Source organism: Podarcis bocagei (genome assembly GCF_964188305.1).
Source record: "Podarcis bocagei genome assembly, chromosome: 1".
Lineage (NCBI taxonomy): Eukaryota > Metazoa > Chordata > Lepidosauria > Squamata > Lacertidae > Podarcis > Podarcis bocagei.
Genome location: NC_138125.1, coordinates 55,111,359 through 55,128,724, shown reverse-complemented (window position 1 = coordinate 55,128,724; position 17,366 = coordinate 55,111,359). Strand labels below are relative to the sequence as shown.

At 42.2% G+C, this 17,366-nt stretch overlaps 1 protein-coding gene across 1 annotated transcript; it reads left to right on the top strand.

The window, feature by feature from the left end:
* Positions 1–132: 132 nt before the first annotated feature.
* On the top strand, positions 133–16,667 carry ALKBH3 (alkB homolog 3, alpha-ketoglutarate dependent dioxygenase). The gene is made up of 10 exons (XM_081166391.1): positions 133–234; positions 1,559–1,689; positions 3,747–3,862; positions 4,910–4,944; positions 5,160–5,207; positions 5,990–6,093; positions 7,726–7,814; positions 9,582–9,791; positions 15,886–15,984; positions 16,552–16,667. Exons 2-10 carry the CDS (start codon positions 1,611–1,613, stop codon positions 16,642–16,644), a joined length of 873 nt encoding a protein of 290 aa, XP_081022517.1. The 5' UTR covers positions 133–234; positions 1,559–1,610; the 3' UTR covers positions 16,645–16,667.
* Positions 16,668–17,366: the final 699 nt, after the last annotated feature.

Here is a 17,366-nt window from a genome sequence, read left to right as displayed (position 1 = left end):
TTCGCGCATCCAGACCTTACTCGGAGGTCCCGGTGTCAGCAGAGGGGGCGGGGCCTGCGCAAGGAATGGTCTGGCGCGCGGGGGAGGGGGCCGCCTGTCGGTTCCCATTCGCGCAGCGGGGCAGAAGGGGGCGGAGGCTTTCCTGAGCGTGCGCGCGCAGGCGGGGGCGGGGCTGCCTCTTTTACCGCAGGTGTCTGGCCGAGGAGGAGGGAGCCGCTGTGTTTTGTGCCGCCGGTGAGTGGGAGCTCCGGTGACGGCGGCGGCGGGGGGCGGGAGGGATGGTAGTTAAAAGGAGGGCGGGAAGAAAGGAGAGGTCGGAAGAGCGCGGAGGTTCGGTGGGTGGGCTTTAGGTAGGCCGAGTTGTGAGGAAATAAAAGAAAGGCGGCCTTCTGCCGATGCTTATGCTGCTTAAGCCCTGAATTTTGCTTCAGGAAGGGGAGACGCCATACATATATACATAAGTCTATTCGTGTGTGTGTGTGTGTGTTTATTTATACACACACACAGACCCCGACCGCGTTCTCTGCCTTCTCTTCCTCAGGCTCCAGCGTAGTTCCGAGCGTGCACGGGTTTCGCTCCCGTGTATGTTTCGCCTCTTCTGAAGAGATTTAAGAAGGGGGGGGGGGGGGTCTGCGTCTTTGAGGCCAGGCCGCTGACAGTGCAGGAAGTCCCACTGGATTCAATGGGAGATCACTTCCAGGTTGTCGGCTCCGTAGCTGTGCTGCTGCTGCTGCATCTTCCAAAGCAATAGTTCTCCCCGAGTATTTTTTATTTTTTTTTGTAGCTAGATTTATATATTGCCTTCACTCCCTCCAGGAGCTCAAGGTGTGGCGTGCACGCTTCTTTCCCTATCCCATTTATCTTCACTGGCCCAAGGTCACCCAGTGAGCTCCGTGGGCTGGATATGAATCCTGATCTCTCCCAGGTCTGAGTTTGACACAGTAACCATCACACATTGGGAACTGAGAGTAGGTTGCCTGAGGCCGTGCAGCGTGTTCATGAATGAACCTACATATATCTGCCCAGAAGTAATTTACCCTTGAGTTTAATAGGGCTTACTTTCAGGAAAGTAAAGTCTTAAGGCTGCCACATTCACATCATACATCTTATGCACTATGATATCACTTTAAACAGTCACGGCTTCCCCCAAAGAATTCTCAGAGCTGTTGTTTGTTATGTGTGCTGTGAGTTGTTAGTGGAACCCTATTTTTCTCACAGAGCTACAATTTCCAGAGTGGTTTAGTAATCAGTCCCTCTTCACAGGGTGAAGGAATGGGAACTATGGGAATTGTAGTTCTGTGGGGGGAATAGGGGTCTCCCAACAAAACCCTTAGCAAACTACAGCTCCCAGAATTAAAATTTTTAGGAGGGGAGCCATGATTGTTTAAAATTGTATCATAGAGCTTTATATGTATGATTTGAATATGGCCCAAGTTAACATTTGAACTGGGGTTCTGTGGCTTATAGATAGGCTATTATCTGCTATGTTCTAACACCTCTCTAGAAGCCGTGGATATCTTAATGTGCTTAATTATCATTCCTTTATATTTTAAAACAGAAAAGAAAGCTAAATCCTTTGCAACAGGGTCTGGAAGATACTCTAAACGATAATGGAAGATAAAAGGCAAAGAGCCAGAGTGCAGGGGGGCTGGGCTGGACCAGTTAATAACAGAGCAGCTTCTCGTGCAGGCAAGATCATGTTTTTGTTTTTATATAGATGTATATAATTGAACAAAATTAAAATTGTCTGGTTTTCTTTACCAGTCCTAAGCTTGGATCTGTATAATGTTCTTAAGCCTCTTAACCTTAGGGGATAATCCTTATTAATACAACTTTGTAGACTATTACCAAAAGGCATGTTGTATCCTCTATCCTGCTCCTTGTATAAGAAAGCATGCACCATTCCAAACCAGATGAAAGAAAGAGAATGGAATAATCTTCTTTGTTCTTCAGACCTTGGGTCCCAACAGGTCTGTATGCTTGGTTTGGTGGCATCTCTTCCTGCTTTTCAAACAGGACTACAAGTTCCACCTACAGCACAATATGTGGTGATCATTCTGCTGAATTTCTGGCCAAAAATGAGTAGAGTTTGACTGGGTGGTTGGCATAGGGTGTGCTCTGCGTGTATGAGAGAGAACCTGCTGTTCAAAAAGTCAGTGGATCCAACATTTTCCTCTGCCATTCCAATATCTGGGGTTCTGCTTAATAGATGCTGCTCCAATTTTTCCTAAGAAGTTTTCCTGAGATAAATAGCATAAGTAAATATACTAACTGCCTCAAGTTAGTAAGCATACTAATTTTAGTCTGCCTGAAGAACTGTGTGCATAAGCCTTTATGCTTCCTAGAGATAAACATCTGAAGTAAAAAGACAATTACAAGACTGATTTCAGGTTTGAATAGTATATGCATTCACGGTACCCAGTGTAACCTTTCATTCTTTCTTTTGCATTATGTATAACCTGGTTTACCATAGAATTACTATTTGTTATATTAAAAGTACAGTTTATTCAGGTACATGAATACTGCATAAAATTTAATCAGGCTTTCTTTATAAGCTATCACTATCAGTTTCATTTTCTTCATATTTGCCAAATTTACCATGCACTTCTAAAAACAAGGTTTGCCCAGGCTGAAACCAGCTTCTACTCTTTCACATGCCAGCTTATTTCTTGATTTGATACACGTATTTCCAAACATTTCCCAGTTTCTTTCACATGCTGCAGAAGATGGAGAAATCTGATGTAGGTAAGAAGCAAGAGGAGTCTGAGGCTATGTTGTGGAAAGGCTTTGCCACAGCATTGCAGGAGGTATATGCTTGGTAGAATTTCAGACTTCCTTCCTTGGCTAGATACGTGAAGGTGTTCTGTATTCTGCAACATTTGAAAGTACCTTTCCAATATCAAGTCCTAAGTGTGCTGCTTATTTTGTCAAATTCAGAAGTAGTGCTATCATCACTTGCATTTCTGCCTTTGCATCTTGGATTCAACAGATTTGTGACAGCTTGAATTGGGATAGTAACAAAATTAGGTTGCCCTGTACGTTGTCCCACCCCCAGTTCTTTAAGACATATTCAGGAGGGCAAAAATAGATTCACTAACTATGCTAGCAAGAAGAGGGTCACAAACAAAGGAAGCTTGTGACAATGAAGGTCCCCCATAAGTGGCAGAAACGTGTCCTACTGTTGCATTTGAGAGTTGTACTCTGATCAAATAATGGAACTGCTATGATCAAATATTGAACATACTCTTATATAAAAGTCTTTTCTGTTACAGTTTTAGAAATAATTTTGGCAGAGAAATATATAAACACCTTGTCTCAAACATTTTGTTCAACACTGTAAAAGAAAATATTTCATAATCCAATTTTATCTCCATTTTGTGGGGGGTGGGAGGCTTTAGGGGGGAAAGGAGGGTGATAGTTCCTCCACCCAAATGTTTGCCAGGCTTTCATGTATCTGCTTGTATTATACCTAAAGGTTATAGAAGGAAAGCTTCATCTTGTAGTTATTTACATGGGCAGTCTTTGAAGATCTAGATACATGGTACTTGTGCAGTGGATTTTTTATTATTATTATTTCACATACAGTTCTCAAAAAAATGGTATGTTCTTTGTGAAGGGATTTGAGATCTTCGGCTTTGGGAGTCACTCTCAAAGCTACATTTCTGAGGTTCTGTTTACAAGTGTACCAGAAATACCAAGCCATGTGTATTAACTAATTTGGCTGGTTCTTTCTTTTTCTGTCTTAGCTTCTGGAACTTCCAGCCGCAGGAACCAAGCCTTTGCAAGCACAACACAGTCCCGGGTGAGAAGAGAGGAGCAGCTTCCATCTGAAAGGCAGTTTGTTTTTAAAGCCCCAGAAGAGGTAGAGATTAAATAGCTGAATCCTGACAAGACAGAAATGCTGTGCTAGGGTCTGGGTATAAGGTATTCAATCTGTTCTTGAAGGGGTTGTACCTCTCTTGAAGGAGCAGGTTTGTTTTCTGGGTCTACTCGTAGATTTGGCATTGTCACCAGAGGCTCAGGTGCCCTTAGTGGTACAGAATGCTTTTTCCCAGCTACAGCTGCTTTTGGACGGGGAAAGCTTCTGGCCACAATAATCCATGCTCTGATAACCTCCCAGTTGGATTATTGTAATGTGTCTACATAGGGTTGCCCTTGAAGACTCCTCAGAAACCGCAGCTAGCACAAGATACAGCTGCTCAGTTGCTGAGTGAAGTAACCAGTTGAATCCATATTTAATTCTGTTCTTAAACAATTACATTGACTGCCTATACTTTTCTGGTCTGAGTTCAAGATACTGCTGATGACTTACAGTGCCTTGAGTAACTTGGGGCTGGCATACTTGAAATATAGCCTCTCCGTATATAGTTCTGCCTTGATGTTAAGATCTACTAGGAAGCTCCTCCTTAGTAACCCACTGCCGGAATCATATGTTACGCATTGGTGTAGGAAAGGGCCTTCTCTGTGGTGACACCTTGGTTGTGGAACTCCCCTCTGAATTTCAGCATGGTCTTACTCTTTTTTCCCCCATTTAGACTCCAGCTTAAAACATGGTTGTTCACTTAGGCCTTGGAAGGTTGTTAATACTCAGTTGGATTTTGTAGTCTACCATTTAATGATGAATTGTACTGTGAATTTTATTCTGTTCATGTTTGCTATGGATTGTTATTTCTAACTGCAGTTTTACCGTTTCCTGCCTGAGAACCTTGGATAAAGGACAAGCTGGAAATATTTTAAATAAATAACATATACTGTCCAGCTCAAAGGCTGCCAATGCTGCTTACAGTAACCAATCCATGAAAACTTAAGACACGTGCAGGATTATTACTGGGTTACCAAATTACCCCTTTTTTAGCTAACTTACTTGAATGTGCCTGCTCTACAGAATGTTGTTGTTGTTTTCCCTTAGGTGGTGCGTAGACCCCCAGAGCCCAAAAGAATAGAGTAAGTACAACTTGAATTCATTGTAGAATAAGGTGCTCTTCTGACATATAGTGATATGGACAACACCTTCTCTTTCCTATTAGCTTTTCCATGGCAAAAGAATGGCCTCAGTGGTCATTTAGTAGACTTTCTTTCCCTGGCCCTTGTTGGTATTCTGAATCACGTATGCCTGCTCAACCATATCTGACTGATTTTCTCTTCCTCCTTGTTCTTAGGAATCAGGGTGTGTATGAGATCAGCACATCACCATCAGGAATATCTCGGTAAGCAGATAAAAACCCTCCTTTGTTATTATTGCAGAATAATGCAGTTGGATTCTGGCCAGTACTGAATTGGCTAACACATTGGTGCTACAGAAAGCGTGTACTTCAGTGCACTGAATGTGGACTATGCTAGACAGTAATACAGGGAAAGGCTCTTGCTTCCCAAGTTTTACTTGCATATTACCGGAATGACTGGAAGCAGAAATGGCTGGAAAATCTCTGAGCTAGCTGCTCCACTGATCTTCCTGTGAATCACTGTATTTTCCTTATTTTCTCTTCAAAATATTGTCACTTTTTATCTATATATTCATTTATAAAACTATCTACCGCTATTTCATTAAAAATATCAAAGTGGTTTATAACAATGTCTATATACAATAAAAACAACATGAAAGCTAAAATCAGAGATCATCAGCTAAGTGTTACTGAAAGGAGCTTTCTTTTTTAATTGCCTGCATACGCTTGGCCGCATAGAAACATTTTCAAGAATAATATTCTTTGGATATGCCATAAAAGCTTCATTTTCAGTATCTAATGTTAGACGTACTTTTCCAGGTTCCTACGGGGAAAAACACAGATAGCAAGCTTGTCTGTTGAAGTTGTCTTAATAAAGTTTTTTGGTAAAGAGATTTTTTAAAAATCATAAACTGCTAACTAGCTTTGAATGACAGCCATGTGTCAAAGTTAGCACTTGCACTTAAACTGAAATGCATTTGTACATTAAAATGCTTGGGAGACGGATCTCGCAATGCTCCTGTATAATCCAGTTTTTCCTGTGCTAGGATTCATTTGATTCCTGGCTTCATTGACTTAAACGAAGCAGACTGGATGTTTGAACAACTCCTCCAAGAGATCCCCTGGAGGCAGAGAACACACATCAGGCAGGGTAATGGTACAGTCATTCTCGTTTAACTGCCCACTTTTACTGTGGCCAGGCCTGCTGTTACCGTGGCATCTGCCAGGACCCACTAGGCTGACACATTGCTTTAGCCCCTAGCCCCTTTTTCCATTGTCACTGCTGGCTGTAGCAGTTTTGGAGTCGTTGGAAGCCCATGCACCCCTGGACAAACTTACCTGGTGGCGGATGATGTGGGAGAGAGAATATAGTCGCTCCTGGCCCATTACAACTGCCTGCTTCTGGAGGAGAAAGCTGGTGGCTGAGGCCATGCAGCTGTGAAGGGTCCCAAGCAGTGGCAGTCACTGAGAGTGGTACCATTTGGAACAGGTCGAGGAGCACCAAGACCATTCTCGCTGCCCTTTCCCAATCCTCATGTGGGCATTCTAAGGATGCTTTCCTGCATATTTTGAAAAATATTAGAATGCTCCTTCTATTCATCATGGCTTGGTTCACATGTCACAGTAAGTCAAACGATGGCTTACTGGGGCTGCTCAGACATGCTGTCTCCCAGAGAGCAGCTTGAACCTGCTTTGTTCCTCCCTGGTGCTTTCAGCACAGTGTGACTGCTGAGCCAGTGGTTTTCTAATAGCTTAGGATCACAGTTAACCACAATCTGTAGCAAAAGCGTGTCCTACGGTTACCTGCCCCTTGGACAGGGCCTGACAATAAGATTTTGGGTTTGACACCAAGGCCATAATTTGTGCTTATCACCAAAGGTCAACAGTGGCAATTCTGCTTCATAGAGTTTGATAGGCTTTCCCTAAAGGAAAACCTTCAAATACATCTCCTAGCTGCATCTGTGGTGTACCAATATATATTATTATTATTATTATTATTATTATTATTATTATTATTATTATTATTATTATTATTATTATTACTGCAGGCAGAAGTATGCTCTGTTAGTTTTGTCCACTTGGGGGCAGTTGTGTTGTATCTTTTTATAGTCTTGTATTGCAAGCAAGATGACACAGCAGATAATATGAACAGCCTACAAAATCTCTCCCTCGACCACATCAAACAAGTCCTGGAATCATAGAATCATAGAGTTGGAATAGACCACAAGGGCCTTCGAGTCCAACCCCCTGCCAAGCAGGAAACACCATCAGAGCACTCCTGACATATGGTTGTCAAGCCTCTGCTTAAACTCCTGAAGTGCCTGCTTGATTCAGTCACTGGCATCTTCAGGTAGGGCTGGAAATGCCTCTTGTTTGAAACCCTAGGTAACTGCTGCCAGTTATTGTAGGCCAGCCAATGTGATGTCCTCCAGTTGTTGATGGACTTCAGTTCCCGTCATCCCTTACCATTGGCCATGCTGGCTGGGGATGATGGGGATTGTAGTCCAACAAACATCTGGAGTGAACTATGATGGCTGCCCTTGATGTAGACCATATTCGGCTAAGTGGATTGATAGGCTTTCTTTCTCTGTGCAAGGAGTGTTTTTACTGATCTTTGAGTAAATGCAGAGAGTAATTGCAGATGGAACTGGGGAGGAGGGAACTTCATTTATCAAGCCATCCACCAAGGATCTTTACCAAACTGTACTTTGGTCAGTATATCGGGGCTGGGTTACTTATATGGGGGTCACAGATATTTTGTTTTTCCTTTCTTTCTCTCTAGATCTGTCTTACGATGAACCCAGACTCACCGCTTGGTATGGTGAACTTCCATATACTTACTCCAGGCTAACAATGAAGGCAAATGCTGATGTATGTATATATGCCTAAACGTGTGTACTTGCAGAAGTTAAAATAACTTTGCCTACATACAATACAGTATTTTTATCTGAATCTCACTATTAAAAGTGAGCAGTACAGCTGTTGTGATGCCGCACTGGGCTCTTTTGGAAGGATGAGTAGGATAGAAGTTTAATAATATGGTAGCCTGCTGACTTTTTCCATAACAACTGGACAGCAGTTACTCCTTGGCTACAGAAGAATGCCTGTTTGTATTCCTGCTGTCAGGTGACATGTTAGAATGGGAGATCAGTGTTAGTTCTCCCATCCCAGGTAGGATTGCCTCTACACTTGAATTTCAGCCAGCTTAAAATGCGTCATTTTGCCTAGGGTACACCCTTGATATTGTGCTATTGATACAGCGCTGTAAGTTCTTCATTGGGGGATCTCTTAACTTCTCCAGTTGTTCATTAGTTATGGGTCATGAAATTTAATAGGCTTGAAACTAGTTTAAATATTTTAGCGCAGGTGCACACATTCAGTGAGTGCCATGAGCAATTTACAGGCTCCAGGTAAGTGGTACATGATTATTAAAAAAATACTATGGTTGGAAAATACTACTGGTGTAATAATGCCAGGCTCTCTGATTTTCATGAAGGAATTTATACAGGTATGTTAAGATTAGCACCTCTTCAGATTGTAAAAAAAAATAAAATTCCAGCAACTCAACTGGGAGAGATTATGAATATGTGTTTAGAATCAAAATGCAAATAGCTTTTTTTCCCCTTTGCACATGTGACTTGCTCATGGAATTTTATTTTGAAATAAAGTTAAAAATACAGGCAACAATAGCAAAGCTCACTATACAGCAAGAAAGGAATAAAGAAACGTGGTATATCATGTCTGAGAAGCAATTAGAATAAAATAGCATAATAAGCATGGTAATATATGGGTGTGGGTGTGTTCCTAGTAAGCCCCAAAGAAGAATATGTAATGGATTTGGTTCTTGACAACTCTTAGAGGCTAAGCAACTCTTACTTCACTTTGATAAACTAATGTGTAATATATGTGCATGCCCCAAACATAGCAAAACCCATTTCTTACTCTCTTCATTTTCCAAAATCGTACTAATTAGGTTTGTAACAGTTTATTAACTTTTTCTGCCTTTTCTTTTAACTAGATGCTAAATTGGTCCCCTTCATAGTCCCACTTATCTTATTCTACCCTTTTCCTCATCACTTTTCCCTTTTTCAGCACAATACAACAAAATTATTGGAGGTGTGTTTGGCACAATGAAAATACAACACTTACTTGGCAAGGAGCATGTGTTTGTGTGAGAAGTGCACAGATACCAACACCTTAAAACTGAAGTGCACAAGAGTGCTAGGTTACACATGCCCTTTCCTATGCTGCTGTATTTGGCTCTCTGTTTCACTGCCAATCTGACCACATTGGCTGAAGCATCGGATTGGCATTATGAGGCCTTGGCTGATGGCATAGCCCCCAGGCATGTTTTTTAATGTCAATTTAATGCATACGAACAAACTGCTGAGAACATTGCACAAGCTGGCGTGGAAAGTTCTGGAGCAGTTGATCCATTATTCAGTGTTCTCTAACAATGGATTGAGATCAGGTGGTCCTTTTGCCAGCTGTTCCAACCCTTTCGATGCCCTGGAAATCTCCCTTCGATGCTTTGCATATTTTTTTCACGCCCCATCTCTCCCTCTGCATGTGACTTGTACATCTTCCCATGTTAATCCAAGTTTTTTCTGTCCATTTTTTTCTGTGGGAACAAATCAGTGGCACCCACTGTTGACCATGCTGAAGGATCGCATTGAAGATTTCACGAAGCACTCCTTCAACTCTCTGCTGTGCAACCTATATCGAAATGAGAAGGACAGTGTTGACTGGCACAGTGACGACGAGCCTGAGCTGGGAAGAAACCCTGTCATAGCCTCCCTCAGCCTTGGTGCCACCCGGATGTTTGAGATGAGGAAAAAACCTTTGCCTGTAAGTGTGTTGGCTTCTCTACATTGTAGGGAACTGTGTAAACCAGTTGAAAGGCCTTTACGGAGTTGACCTTGTATTTGGTTATTCTAAATTGCATAGTGTAATATGGTTTCTGTGCAGGTAGTCAGTAGTCCCTGGGCCATTGCTGCTGGTGGCATACAAGATTCTCTTCCCTATTTCACTGTGAAGTAGGTTAGGCTGAGAGACAGTGACTGATCCACAGTCACCCAGTGAACTTCTTGGCTGGCTGAGGATTTGAACCCTGGTCTCCAGGTCTTTGTTCAACACGCATAACTACTACACCACACTTCTAGGGTGGGCTCAAAGAGCATTAACTCTTTAAAGCTAGTCTCAGCTGCTTCCTCAAATCTATTACTCCTGCTAGTATAGGAGTGATGATGTTGCCCGATGGTAGTGATTGTTTCTGTAGTGATGTAATAAGTACATGATTGTCTATGTATACAGGCAACTCCCCACTTACATGTGCTTGATTCACGTGCAACTGCGTATATGCATGGGGCCGGGAAATAAATGATTTGATTTAAATTGCAAAAGGACGCAAAAAGGGCAAAAACAGCCTGAAAAGAGTGCAAAAACACCAAAAATGGCACAAAACCAGCGGGGGGAATAGCAGTAGCTAGTAAGTGCTGCTGGTTTTTTAAAGGGTTTTCAGAGGTTTCGAAGATGTTAGAGGCTTTTTAGGTGGTGTTCCCCACTATATGCAATTTCATGTATACACACAGTAACCAGGAACATAACCCTTGCTTAAGTGGGGTTGCATTAGTAAATACTGCAGTTATGGATGCAAAAGAGGTCTCTGCTATGTTTTCAAATTTACTCACTAACTTGGTTCAAAACATTGCATTACTTGGTCTCTCTTTGAAATAAAGTCTAATAGAAAACTTGTTTAGCTGCATTTTACCTTGAAACGGTCACTCTTTCAGCTAGCAAAAACCGTTTTAGGTTTCTTTCAGACAGGCCAAGGAGGAAAAAAGAGGGGAGCTATGTTCTGTGTGTAAAAAGGCGCCATGGGAACAAACTTAATCTGGAAGAATTAAGTCCTAGATGTGTCCTATCAATCACTACTGGCATTTCTGATTATATGTTTAGTTGGAATTATTTTACTCTGCTCTGTAGTTTGGTTCTTTAGAGTTTATTTCTATGCTTTCTTTCAGCCAATAAAGGTGTTCAAAGCAACTCATAAACTTTACCAAAAATACATAATTTAAGCCATAAAATTCAACTGACAAAAATAAAATAAAACTAACAGCATAAAATCTACTAAAACCTAAATAAATAAATATAATTTAGCTTGCACCTTTAGTGGACAAAGGCATGAGTAGCTTTTATAGGAAATACTCTGGCCCCTCTTCAGTTTTTTGTTCCTGCCTCCACCATGCAGTCACATTCCACTTTGGCTTGCCTTACTCTTTCATCTTGGCTTAGCAATTTTCTTCTTCTGTTACTTCACTCTTTCTACTGTTCTTTCTTTGTATAAGTAAAAAAAAAAAGGATTAGATTCCTCCCTCCTTTCCCTCTCCATGGACTGGCTTCTGAGAGGTGAGCACAAAGGGCTTGCTGCCCATCTACAATTTCTTTCTTGTTGGAGGGAAGTGGTGGATGCTTCCACCTCCACTCTAGGAAGCATTGGATCGTCCTCTATAGCCCCACAGGCTTTAATTTTTAGCCCTTACAGAGGTGGCATCGGCTGGGGTGACTTCCATAGTGTCTTCTATAGTGACAGGGTGATTCTCCAGTTAGATCCTACCTTCCTTCCCAGGGTGCTGTCTTCCTATCAGTCTTGCTTGGTTTGTAATGTTTATTGATTGGTTTTTATAAAGGCCCCATTCACATGGCCCAATAAGCCATAGTTAAACTTTTTAAAGTTGTTCTATCATTGCAATTAAGTGGTGTATAAATTTAATGAAACAAACAAACAAACCATGGTTTAATAGTGAATATGCTTCCTCCAGTGGCCTGGGTCTTTCCATGTAACACCTGCATATTTCAAGCACGTCATAGTATGGCTTGTTGGGTGGCCCAAATCAAGATCATGGTCTGTTTGTTTGAAACTAACCATGAGCAATAAGCCAGAAATCAATGTTTGTTCTGCACTGAAGTGACAGACACACAAGCCCCTTAAGCAAGTTGGCATGGTGAATAGCCCGAGGCATTGATGCTTCTGTAAAATGCTGGATTTATGACCCAGAGTATTATTTAACACAGATATGTAACTGAGTCATTTGTGGCTCCTTGCAAAGTCTCTATACATGCGATATTATGCATACACAGAGTATAGGGTTCTAAAAACTAGTGTGGATTCATTGCATGTACTAATGATGTTCACTGTGGCTAATTTTGTAAAGAGGCCTTTAATTTTAGAAAGATCCTGGTATATCCAAGATTTTGGTTTAAGCAGTAGGTCCTGAGTTCTACAGAAATTCCCTGTTCCGTCGGGAAGTTTTGCTGCAGAGCCCTGCATTTGCTTAAGGAATTAGTCCAATGCAGTTAACCTACTAGCTTTAAATCTACACTGCAGTGTAAGCTATGAAACTGAACTATAATAGCTAGATGGCAGGCAGCAGCTCTGCTGCTTTGCTGGTAACCAAGGAAACAGCTGCGGGGGGGGGGTGGAAGGAGGAGTTGGGTTATATATGTGTTAGATAACAATGTCCATGATAGTCTAGAGATACAAAGAGTAAACATGGTTGGAAACTCATCCTCTGTTTAACTTTGTCCTTCCAATGAGACACTGAGCAAGGTCCAGTCCCCTGTACTTGTAAGAATTATTCATTGTCTACAAAAGAAAAAAGATATTTCAGAGAGTAGGAACTGTAGAGAAAGGCTCTTGCTTTGCTGATGAAGCATTAATAGTGCACTCCTGTACATGTTCCCTCAGAAGTACCGTATTTTTCGCCCCATAGGGCACACTGGCCCATAGGGCGCACCTAGGTTTTTTTGGGGGGAAATAAAGAAAAAAAATTATTTCCCCCCCAGGCGCGGGGCTGGGACGGGGGAAGCCCGAGCTTCCCCCGACTCCAGCCCCCAGAACAGGCTGCTATCCACAAGCCTAGGGAGCCCGGCGGGAAGTCGCGCCGGTCTCCCCAGGCTTGCGGATATCTGCCCGAAGTCGCGCAGCTCTCCCACGGCTTGCAGAGAGCTGCGCGACTTTGCGCCGGGCTTCCACGGCTTGCGGATAGCTTCCTGAAGCCTGCATTCACCCCATAGGACGCACACACATTTCCCCTTCATTTTTGGAGGGGAAAAAGTGCGTCCTATAGGGCAAAAAATACGGTAAGTTCCACTGTGTTCCCTAGAACTTACTCCTGGGTTGATGCCTTAAAAGGTTGAGTTGTTGTGGGTTTCCTGTAAAGGAAGAAATGGGGCAGTTTGAAGGGTCTAGGCTTCTAGGGTGAATTAATATAATGATCGAGGATTTCTGGACTTACATTTTTTTCATTGTCATCTGCTATTATGGAGCAACATCTTGTGCCATGTTAGCCCTGCCATCAGTGGAAAATGGTATCAATCCAAATGTCAAGCATAAAGAGTTGATGGTCTTTCCTGTGACAGCAGCAAGACAAGTGGCTGCTTCCAATTGGGGGGAAACCACCCTCTACTCCACACAGAAACTTGGACCCAATATGTGTGGAATATAACACTTAACTCAGAATTGGAGGGTCATAAGAGGAGTAACAAAGAAAAATGAGTTTGACTCCATACGGTCTCCACTTATATTGTTTATTAACAATAGTATCGTACTCTCCCTTCCCTCTTAGTCACAACAGCCACTAAGTAAAAATTATCTTCACACTTTAGATGAAGTATACCTGTAAGCCACTTGAGAAGATGTCTGCCATTCTGAGCACTTTTGGAGAAAAGCAGGATATAAGTGGTGGTGGTGATGGTGATTTTCTTGTGGGTAATAGTAATAGAATGCATGCATGATAACAGTGCAAAAATGGAGAGCCTGGCTGGTTTGCTCTCTTACAGGGATGCAGTCATTTTGGATAAAATCTGCACTAGGTGCTTCCTATGTCAGCTAAATTGCTTTCTTAGATGACTGCTGCTCTGCCTCCCTCCCACCCCCTGATTAATGCCTGACAGAATATCCTGCCAAAGCCATCTGGGCAATTGTTTTGCTCAGACACATCATCCAGCCAAGTCTGTGCTGCACAGCACGTTGGCAACCTTCTTCTGGGCCAGATCATGCATCGTTGATGACTCTTTCATTGTTGACTTTCATTAATCAACACTAGCCCCAATTAAGGGTTATGCTGACCCTAAACTCAACAAAAAATAGCCTGAGATATATTTGTTGGGAGGAGCACAATAGAATTGGCAGTGCTAGCCTGCTCCTATACCTCTGCTTGTATCACACATATACAGAGCCGTAGATCTTCCCCCAATGCTTCCCCCCTTTCCATCACCAGCATCATTTCTCCACTGTACAGGTTGGTTTTAATTATTTGTTCATTACATTTATATGCCACCTTTTTCTCCAAGGAGCTCATGGTGGCATACATGGTTCTCCCACACATCAGTTGATCCCCACAACAACCCTGTAGAGTAGGTTAAGTGGAGAGACAGTGACCGGCCCAAGGTCACCAAGTGAGCTTCATGGCCATGTGGGGATTAAACCCTGGTCTCCCAGCTTTCAACAGTGGAAGTATATACTCCTGAGGTTCTTGGAGATGTGGGTAGCCATGGTAAGAAACCCAGTCCTGACTGTTTCTAAAGCATTTTAAGCATCAAGTGGATGGTACAAATACATGAATTTCAAAGAGTGCCTTCATTTTCCTTGATTTCTGCCCCCTGTCCAGGCCAGTTGCTAGATTCTACCCAGTAAACTTGTAGCCCTGCTTTGTGTTAATGCCATTGTTTATCCCCCGAGTTCAGTTTGTGAAAGGCAGCTGTTTCAGCTTTTCATGGGACATGTGATCCATTGCTTGTTCCCAGCATCATATTCAACTCTTTGATCTTTGGATTTTCTGTCAAACAAAAAATGGTAACTTTCGTCTTTGCCAGTTCTCCCTATCTGGTTTTGTGCCAAACATACTACATCTGACCCAAATATACTTTTCCAAAACACATGTTTTTGTGCCTGCTGTTTCCCAAGGACTGGTACAGATCAGGAATGGGGAACCTGCAGACATCCAGATAATGTTCAAGATTGCTTGGAGCAAAACCTTGTTTGAAAAAGATTACTATAGTAAGTCAAAAACAGGGCCAGATACATTTAGGTACAGCAGGTTAGCTGTAAAAAAAGTGGATAGCAGTGCTGAGAATTAGATCAGGTAGGGAAACCTGCGTTTCTTCAGATGTCATTGAGCTACAACCTCAATCATGGTTTTGGTAAACTGCCCCGAGAACCATTTTTGACTGAAGTGTGGAGTATTAGTGCCTTAAACAATTGATCTGAATGTTGGCCATGCTGGGTGGAGCTGATGGGGGTTGTGGACCAACAAACCTGGGGGCCACAGCTTCTCCATCTCTGCCTAACATTCCACCTGATGAGATGGAGTTACCCTCTCCACACGCAGCAAGACTTGATATACAGGCAGCTCCCAATGTAGGTGCATCCAATTGACGTGTGCATTGTGCCGCACCCGGAAGTGACATTAAAAATAGCAGAAATGGCCCTAAAAGAGTCAGGAAAGCCTTTGCAAGTGCAATCCTGAGAGGCTTTCCACCAACCTTTGAGGCCTTGTGGAGAGTTAAGAGTTTGAGAAAAGAGGTTTGGAGGGAGCAATTATGGTGCAGTTTGGTGGTCTAGTAAGTGCTGCTGGTTTTTTCAAGGGTTCTTCAAGAGTTTCCATGGCATTAGAGGGTGTTTGCAGGCTTTCCCAATGGTGTTTCAAATCTATGTGTGCGATGCCTCAGAACATAACCCCTGTGTAAATTGGGAGTTGCCTGTAGTTGATACACCAGTGTGGTATAGCGGTTAGCATGTTGGATTAGGAACCATGGATTAGGTTCAAATTCCCCCTAAGTAATGGAACTTGCTGGGACACCTTGGGAAGTTTCTGTCTCTCAGGCTAACCTCGCTCAACTGTTAATTATACACTGGCTGTACATAATGTTCTCTTTTCAGGAAGAAAACAACGACTTCACTTATGTGCAGAGGGTGCATATACCATTGGATCATGGAACGCTGCTTATGATGGAAGGAGCAGCTCAAGAAGACTGGCAGGTGAGACTGTTTAAACATAAGTGGAAATAGTTCACCTTCCCCCTGAACTCCCCGGGGTTGGATGCCATTTCTTCCCCCTGGATTTCTACAAGGCATAATCATTGGGGAACCTAAGATTGAAAGGTAACGAACAAATAAAACGTCTTCAGGAGTGGGAATTATGGAGAGTTGTTTCCTATGGAATTGGACTGCTTCTTATGGAACAGTCAACAATTCAAAAAGCTCTGAGATCTTACTTTATAATTTTATAATATCCTTTCTGATAAACCAGTAAGAGTGGGATAGAAACCTCGTAACACTTTACTTAAATAGCACTGCGTGGCAATCTCATGTGGCAATAACAAATATTAATATTGGAGAAATAACTTTCAAAAAGCAAAGCAAAATGAAATTGAGCTTTTGTTTGTTTGTATTTTTTTAAAAAAGCTTTGAAAAAGTATTTAGCCTTAAAAGTAAGTCCAGACTGAAGTTGTGAGATAGACAAGAATATGGATATTTTTGTATATACTTACAGTAAAGTTTTGTGTATGGATAGCAAATTAACTTTGTTTTGGTTCTTTGTTTCAGCATCGCGTACCCAAGGAATATCACTCCAGGGAAGCCCGCGTAAATCTGACATTTAGGACAATGTATTCAGACTCTGAGGCAATGCGCACATGAATGAAATGTTCTGTGGTACTGTGCGCTTGCTGTGAGGCCAGAGATTAATACTGGTTTGGGTGAGACAAGCCTGATTTCAGTTCAGTATTATGATGCCAGCATTTGAAGGGAGAGAAGAAAGAGGCTGCTATAATGAGAGCCTGTAACAGTCACAAGTTCCCAGTGATGAGTGATGCCTTTTTCTAGTACTGTTTGCTAATGTGTAGTGCTTGGTGGTAAACTATTTTTGTTTTATTGAAAAACAAATTTCCCTGTAGAACATTAATTTTAGTATGACTGGTTTGAATCAAATATCTTGAGTTCTTGCTAATCTGCAAGCACCACTTTTAACAAGTTTTCCCTCAGGCAAGCTGAGAGAGGATTTTCCTGACGGAGGAGAATGACTACATTTGGGCTTTTTGTTTGTACTGTGCTACATAAAAATTGGTTATATGAATAAGAATCTTCTCAGTTAACCCCAGAGGGAATAATCAAAGCACAACTTGAGGCACTGCAGTAGCACACATAAGGCCTGTCTCCCAAAAACCTGAAGTGTATGTGAGCACAGTATAAAGAACTGACTCTCCTGAAACCATTAAATTCCCCAGTGATACATTGTTGAAAAATTCCTGCTATCTCAACTTTATTTTCAAATGTATTCTAATGCATTTGGAGAGTGTCCTGGCCTCTCCTAGGAGCATCCTACAGCACATTCTTCAAAAAAAACCTCTGTATGTCTACTC

What these genes read in the sequence shown, in the direction of transcription:
- ALKBH3 (XM_081166391.1), top strand. Translation starts at nt 1,611, where the DNA reads ATGGAAGATAAAAGGCAAAGAGCCAGAGTGCAGGGGGGCTGGGCTGGA. An exon ending in TCACCATCAGGAATATCTCG is followed by an intron (nt 5,208 to 5,989) that starts GTAAGCAGATAA and finishes TTCCTGTGCTAG; the next exon opens with GATTCATTTGATTCCTGGCT. An exon ending in GAGAACACACATCAGGCAGG is followed by an intron (nt 6,094 to 7,725) that starts GTAATGGTACAG and finishes CTTTCTCTCTAG; the next exon opens with ATCTGTCTTACGATGAACCC.